The 7,983-nt window shown below is 42.7% G+C and overlaps 1 protein-coding gene across 1 annotated transcript; it reads left to right on the top strand.

Annotated features, from left to right (window-relative positions):
- The first annotated feature begins 1,396 nt into the window (after nucleotides 1-1,396).
- nrarpa (NOTCH regulated ankyrin repeat protein a) lies at nucleotides 1,397-5,965 on the top strand. Its single transcript, XM_030149639.1, has 2 exons — nucleotides 1,397-1,797; nucleotides 1,996-5,965. Exon 2 carries the CDS (start codon nucleotides 2,501-2,503, stop codon nucleotides 2,837-2,839), a length of 339 nt encoding a protein of 112 aa, XP_030005499.1. The 5' UTR covers nucleotides 1,397-1,797; nucleotides 1,996-2,500; the 3' UTR covers nucleotides 2,840-5,965.
- The last annotated feature ends 2,018 nt before the right edge of the window (nucleotides 5,966-7,983 follow it).

The following is a 7,983-nucleotide window of genomic DNA, read 5'->3' as shown; positions in this document are numbered from 1 at the left end:
ACAGATCTCTGGGGGTGCAGCAGCAATGTTTGAAAATATGATGATATTTCATTAATGTCTAGCTATGGATGTTTTCCATTGTCGTTATGATGATCTTTTAGATTAAATAAAGTGGGTTATGACCTTCATCTGTGGGATCTATGCTGCACAGAGGCATATACGCACACTCCTGCAGGCAGTTGCAGCCACAGACGTGCGCCAAATGTACAGTTCTGTGTGTGGGAAAAAGAGGACAGTGTGAAAACCGCCAAACCATCAGAGCGGAGAGTGGTTTATAGTGTTGCACAAATGAGAGGAGTCTGGGCGGCCAAACGGAGCAAACGGCCCGAGGTTGGCTGAGATATACCCGGGGTGGTTTCCGTGTCTTTCTGTCTTTGCCTCTGTCAGTTATCCATCTCTTACATATTCACACACACTGCTGCGTGCTTATCTGTATTTCATCTGTCTATTACTAGTATAACTACCTTTCTCTCACTCACCCACACCCCACACACACACTCACAGACGCCCAGTTCCCACGGTGGCGGGGGCAGCTGAGCGGCGTGTCAATCTGCGCACAGCGTCACCTCTTTTCACTTGCAAAGAGGAAGTAGCGTAGGGCTTTTGTTATCTGAAGTCCCCCAGTCCAGTCATTTAAAAACAACTGGAATATATCCGCAGTTTATGATTCAGTCACCTATAATCTCCTGTGCAGAGGTGTTTTTATATGGAGCTGTGGACAGACTGCCGGCCTTTTGGAGCTTTTATTGCACTGCATGTAATATTTGGTTAGGAGGCAACTGTCCTACCAAAAGGATGGACTGTCTAGGGTTTAGATTTTTGTGTATATTGCCCATGTGGGTTTTTATTTAATGGAGGTGTTTTAGTTTGCTGTCATTCATTTTTATGGTCATACAACAGAGAAAGTTGTGCCACGTAGTTCTAAGTGCTGCGCATAGTTGTAAACCCCACCCTCTCCTGGATGGTTTGGCATTATTATTGCCTTTCAAGCCCCCAATTAGCCACCACGAAAGAGTGTTAACGAGTTCAGGTTAAATCTTTACTGAAACGTGTTCATTCTGACAGGCTTTCACCCATTGGCTGCATTTTAATTTCATCGGCATCAAATTCATGAAGGGATGCGGTTGATGCCACTGCTTTTTACGCAAGATTTCACCTGTTGCAGGTCAAACTAAACGTAACAAATCACTCATTTTGTTCCTGTTTATTTACATCAGTATATAAATAGGTAGTTATTTTTCTTTCATCCTTTTCCTTAAACTCATTTCTGAATATTTCATACATGCACGGCATGGCATTAAAGTGCTTGCCTGACTTTTTTGTTTCAATCTCCTGCTGATGATAAGATCCAGTGGATGATCCTTTACAACGTGCCGCTTTCTCAGCAGTTTACAGCTTTGGCAGCACCGTGCCTCTGGCTTTCAGTCCGCTTCCTGGGGTCAGCTACAGGAGATCGGATATAGAGCTCTCCATAATATTGCTGCAGGCGGCTTGTTTAATATTACTGCAGCAACATTTGGCTCCCCCTTGAAAGACCACGCCCCCTCCCAGCAGATTCACAGGGCCTTGGTCCCTCCCCCTCACCAAGCCGGTAGCCTATAACCTCCCCGGGTTTCCGCCCATTCCTCCACAGTTGATTCTTTGGGATGGTATTGTCATGCAAATAAAGGACGCGTAAAATATTCCCCCAAAGCGCAGCGCAGGGCAGAGACTCACAGACCGCACGGAGGACACAGACCGGGCCACACGGTGGATTTCTATCATTTTCGTCGCTACGGACCCGTCCATCTGTCACAGGTAAGTCACAAATCCCGGACGGATTACATTTTGAGACATGTTTAGAGTCAAAAGTCCGGCGCTTTATCCGTGCGTAAACGTGTGCGCATGGAGATGTGTTCGTTTGGATGTGGCGGAATGTGTAGGGTCTGTGCCGCGGTCTGTTGGGGAGGAATCGGAATTCATGTGGACTTCTCTTGTCTTTTTTGTGTTTCTCAGACGCCCTGGCCACATGAACAGCGACATTAGCAGGGACGTGTAGCCGGGAAACAGGTCGGACCATTCAAGGAAACCCTGTGGGGGGACACACGAACCAGAGGGCTGTCCAGTGGAGATAGTGGTCATACTTAAATTTCGCCAAGTGAAGTCGGAGGTGTCTCCTCCATCCCCTGATTTAGGCTACCTGCTGCTGCTACAGAGGGGGATTAAAAGTCAAAAGACCCCTGGATCTGAAAGCACCCTTTTTTATATTGTAGAGATTTCAGGATCTCTCAGATATAAACATTTTTGCACACTAAGTGTGTTTCTTCTCTTGTCCTTTTTGGGATATACACAGTGATCTTCTTTTTCTGATTTAGTACTTTAAAGTGCCTTAATAACTGGTTGTAATCCAGTGTAACTGTGGCATAGTTACCAGACCAGAGACGCTCATAAGGAGAAGCTTATTATCAGCTTTAGAGCCCAGGCAGGATTACTGGTCCCCCATCTCCAGCGAGCTGCAACCATGAGCCAGGCGGATGTGTCGACTTGCTCCGCGCCGCAGAGGGTTTTCCAGGAGGCGGTGAAGAAGGGCAACACCAAGGAGCTTCACTCATTGCTGCAGAACATGACAAACTGTGAGTTCAACGTTAACTCCTTCGGGCCAGAAGGACAGACGGCCCTCCACCAGTCCGTCATTGACGGGAATTTGGAGCTGGTAAAACTGCTGGTGAAGTTTGGTGCAGATATCCGGCTGGCCAACAGGGAAGGGTGGAGCGCTTTACACATCGCCGCCTTCGGGGGCCACCAAGACATTGTGCTATACCTCATCACCAAGGCCAAGTACTCCTCTGGCGCCCGGTGATCTGTCTCTGCTGTCAGGTAAAAAAAGAAAACAAAAGCAACAAAATAACAAGTAGAAAATCAAACTGCAACACACGGGAAAGCCAGGCTCTTGAAAAGCAGAAACTGTCATTATCTTCATAGTTGTGCCAAATTATAGAAAAGAAATTCAAAACCAGGCCTGCATAATAATCTTCCCTCACTGTAAACCAAACGGGGCCTTTTTTGCACTCCTGAGTCAAACACATGCACATACACAGCGCTTCAACACGAAATCTTTAACAAAAGAAAACACCATTTCGATGGGGTTGTTGGTACTAAAGCTTTCCTCTTGAATGTGTCTAGCCTACTAGATCGTGTCGTTCGCTCTAATAGAAGCCTGCTTCTGTGGATCATTGGTGTGTGTGTGTGTTTGGACTGCAGAGTGCAGATGGCCCAGTTTTTTTTCTATACATGGCCTTCCATCCTCAGTACAGTTGAATAGTTTCTATTTGGGGGCGCAGATTTGACCTGTTGCTCCTCATTGTTCACTTCTAAGACCCTTTTTAAGTTATTTTATATGAAACACGGCACTTGATGCTATATAGCTGCATGCTGGAATATCTAAGGGAAGACACATGAACAAGATAAGAAGGGTTGCCCTCTGTTGGCTACCAGAGGTCTATTTTGTTTAATAAATTCATTGATTTGTTTTTCTTTTTCTTTTTTTTTTTTTTAACTCAAAGTGCGGCATTATATCCAACTCGCTTTTCAGATGTGTAATCATAATGTAACAACAACTGACTTCAACTTTGTTGTGAAGTACTGTACACAATAGCTTTACTTTGTTTCTGTTTTTAAAGAAAAAAAGAGACAGTAGCTCAATGCGCTCTGCCTACTGCAAGCAGATCTTGCCATACTGGCGTCCAACTTTTCAGGCCAGTGCGACCAATTTGCCAATGGTCATTGTGTTACTAAAAACCGCTGCTTTCGCTTTGTATCAAAAAGTCGCATTTGAAATTCACTTTATAATCTCCTTTCAGTATTTTATTAACATCCTAGTCATCACTGTGAAAGCAGGCTGGGTTTTTTTTTATTTATGAAGGTACATTGAGAAGATGCATTTTTGAATATGTTGTGGTTCATCTTAAAAAAAATCTATAAATGTAAAAATATCTAGGGTGACTCAAGCTGCTGCAGACTTGTAGTATAAACTGTCCCATGTGGAGGTAGACCTGCCACTCCCACCCCACTCATCATCACAACAGAAAGCCCTCTATTATCATCTGTTGATTCTCAAGTGGATTTTCTCCCCTCACTCTTCCATCTAAGGACTTTGTTTGGTTGCCTTTTGCCAGCTACCTCGACTATAAAGTATTCTCAAGTTTTTTTTCCACTTCTCTCACCACTCTGCCACCTTGTTTGGGGTCTGAAGAGATTCACAATTTGTCTGTGATCATCCGCATACAAGTAGGTTATTTTTTGTTATGTAGCCTAACAGGCAGATGGACTTCAGTACAGAAGATGCGATGAACCCCTCTCTGCATCCTCAGTCGGGACAGTTTATTTTACACTACAACCAAACGAATTCTCACAAGCAAAGCGTCATTTAGCCTTCCTGCAAGGGAGTCTGTGGTTTTTTTCTCTCTCACATACACTGCCATTGTTGCATGTCTTCCCTATAAACCTCCACGTCGCTCTCTCTCTGTCTTCATCAGCCTGTATGGTCTGTTTTGTTTTCTATTTTTCAGTCATACAAAAAGTGGAATTGTATTGCATGACTTGTAAATGCAGGGAGTTTTATTGCACAAAAATGCGGAGCCTTGTGCGCCCCCAGTGTTTGCATGGGGTAACTGCAGGAGTCAAGGCTTTGGAATAGTTACTTACTACTGAGCAGGACCCTATTACTGTTGGACGATGAAGACGTAAGAAAAAAACAACAACACATGACTATTGCAGGATGTCACAGAAATGAAAAAAAAAAAAAAAGGATTTGGTTTCATAAACTTGCCTGCTGCATTTTGAAAGTCATGGCACCCTAACATTTGTATCAATGCTGCTTGTATGTTTCTTTTTTGTTATTGTTAATGTTATTTTTTAAAGCCTACTGCTCAAATGGCCAACAGTTGTATAGAAGCTTCACAGCCACACCGGTTCACCTCATGAGAAGTTGTTGAGGGAGTATGTTTGTGTGTGTTTTTTAAAGTGAATTGTGTATGTGTGAGCATGTGTGATGTTTCTCATGAGGCCCTGTGTCGTTGTGTTAAACAGTCAACCAGACTGAGATCTTACCCATTTTAAAACCTGGAACAACCACAAATAACTGAAGCGATAGATCCACCACATCAAGGTATAGATTGGTATCAGGCAACAAATGAAATATGCATCGCTTGTCTTAAACTTGATGTTTTTTCCTTTTCTTTTTTTGTTTGAATATTGCACTGATGACTGTTGTTGAAAGGTTGGCTTTTATGTGTCAACATTTAAATTTTTTCTGAATAGAAAAAAGACAAACACAACAAAATACTATTGTATAAATATATGCTCCAGGTGATAATGTCCTAATGTGTGTGTTACTTTGTGGAAAAACATGATGTTTTTTAACAAAGATGCGTGTATCTCTGTGATTGGGTGTATGTATATATACATATGGATATATATATCAACGCTGATAATGATGAAATCTTGGGGCACTTTCTTTTCTGAAGTGCTGTCTTCCTTTTTTTTTCTTTTGAAGGGGGAATAATACATTTGATGGTAAGATCATTGTAACATGATTAAAATTGCACGGTTGTGTGGTTGTTTGGCTTATCAGGGTCATAACATTTATGACGTAAGAAGCCAGCCGCCGGAATGGTGTACATGAGTGAGATGATTTTTTTTTTTAAAGAAAAAGTGCTGACTTCTTTGGACCAAGTTGTGTTTCTGGTCTTGCTTCATTTCAAGCAAGTGGAAACAGCAGATTTTTCATGAGTGATGCAGATGTTCCATCATGTTTGATTCTTTTGGTTTCCATTTTTTTTGTTTGTTTTATGTTTGTATTCTTTTATTTTTGAACGTTTGTAACACTGTGATGATGACGTGATGTCATGTGGAGATGAGTGCTGTATTATTTTTGTACGTTTGTGTACAAGCCAGTAAAGAAATCATTAAACTCAAATTTTCTGTGTATGCATATATTTCTTCCCCATCTCCGTAGCAAATGTTTTCACTAGCTGCACCACCACCACCCCCCCAAACACACACACACACACACACACACACACGCACGCACGCACTAACCCTCACCCCCCACCTCCCTTCTACATTTTTCATAGAAAAGGTTGGTTTGGGAAACACACCCCCACCCTCCTCTCTTTTCCCTCCCTGTCTTCCAAGCCGGGCCCAACCCAGATCCCCATTCTCTCCTTTTGTCATTCATCTGGCCTCATCCTTTCACTGCCGGGATAAAAGAGCCTGGTGCATTGTGGGTAGGCTCAGTTTAAAGAAGGGTCCCCTCCCCTGTGTGTGTTGTAGGAGAGCTGGTTTTATGTTACCCCCACACACTCAAAAACTTTCCAACACACACTCTCCTCTTGTTCTCTCTTTCTAATGATTAAGACCCAAGCTTTGCACTGCAATCCAACTCTCCACTAACAACCTGTTCTTCCCTTCACTGCTAACTTCTGCACGGAACATGTAACTATAGTATGTTTACCACTGATACTTTTTCTTCTTTTGCTTTATCTTACTTTTCCATGATTCTGTATCATATGTAAGAAAACATGCTGGATAGGGGCTTCAGATCTCAACTTGAACGGAAACTAAAGCAACAAACACTTTTATTTATGTGTATATTTGTGTGTGGGGGGGTTGTTTTTTTTTTTTAATGTCTGACATGCACTTCCAAGCCAGTCAACATATGCATCAAATGAATGTGAAATCATTTAAACTTCTTTGGGTTTGTCATGATTCAAAAAGGAAAAGAGCTGCAAAAACGGATTCATTTGCAACCAAAAGATGTTCATAAACAGTGTGTTAGTGTGTGCAGTCTGAATCTCAGGTTAGTAATTGCGAATATTTAAGTTGCGACTCTTAAAGTAGCACGAGATATGAGACGGTGTCCAGCGGCCTTTTCCGAGGATCACACTGACCTCTGATTATTACTGTTAAGTCTCAGCACCTGTTTATTCATGTTGTCCTCGTTTCATGGAAATGTCGAGTTGCAACTGATATTGCATGGCTGTGGGAGGGTTGTGGGAAAACTGACACGACAATACATCTTTCTACATGTTCGACCTGTTCATGTTGCAACATTTATTGGGTGTAGACCTGCAGTTAGCAAATGTGGAGGCAATAGTTTAACAGTTCTCAGCTAAACTGTGGTTGCAACATTTTTATTTCAGCATGATACTGATTCTGTAAAATGAAACGGTGCTCTTTGCATCTGGTCGTCACTGACAAGTACGAGTCTGGGCTATTGTTAGAGCAGCTGTTAAACTTTCTGAGCTGCAGCTGAACCATCTATGACCTTAGCGCAAATGTTTTGAACTTACCACATCAGTTGCACCAATCTAATGTGTTTCTTTGTTAAAAGTCTCAGATATAAACTCAACACCAGGAAAGTTTGCTCCTTTAAACACCAGCCCCTCTATGTTTGATACCATGTCAGGCTGAACAGACTATCTGGCTTGCTGCTCGCTTGTCCTTTCCTCCCTCCCTCTCTCCCTCCCAGTCTCTCACTTCTGCAGGATGTTTTTGTTGAGCTGGGTTCCCATTGTTCACACACTGAGTTGGCTGGCCTCCCAGGGTTGCTGCTGGCTGCTAGGCCCCCTAATAGGTTCTTCATGTGCCTTGGCTTTCCTTCGTCTTGGTCTGGCCTGTGCATGGAGCAACACAAGGCATTTTGGGAGGAATTTTGCAGAGAAGGCGATGAGAGAAAATCAGATGAATTGCTCAGAGAACTGTTGCAACTTCAGAGACATAAGTGTTCATTCATAATTAGAGTCATCTAAGTAGTGCACTCAACAGGTGACATCTGATACATACCTTAACAACTTGTTCCTATGTGTGCACAGGCCACGGCCATAGATAAAATCATCAGACCACCTGTGATTTTCAGTAGAAAGTCATTAGAACAGCCCTTTAATGTGACCTTTTGGTATTCTGTTGTTGGAAGGTTCTGGATTACTAGATGGTTTTAACTTG

The sequence above is a fragment of the Sphaeramia orbicularis genome, chromosome 12 (genome assembly GCF_902148855.1).
Source record: "Sphaeramia orbicularis chromosome 12, fSphaOr1.1, whole genome shotgun sequence".
In the NCBI taxonomy this organism is placed as follows: domain Eukaryota; kingdom Metazoa; phylum Chordata; class Actinopteri; order Kurtiformes; family Apogonidae; genus Sphaeramia; species Sphaeramia orbicularis.
Note: the sequence above shows the minus strand (reverse complement) of the source record. Positions and strands in the feature narration are given on the sequence as shown.

What these genes read in the sequence shown, in the direction of transcription:
- nrarpa (XM_030149639.1), top strand. Translation starts at nt 2,501, where the DNA reads ATGAGCCAGGCGGATGTGTCGACTTGCTCCGCGCCGCAGAGGGTTTTC.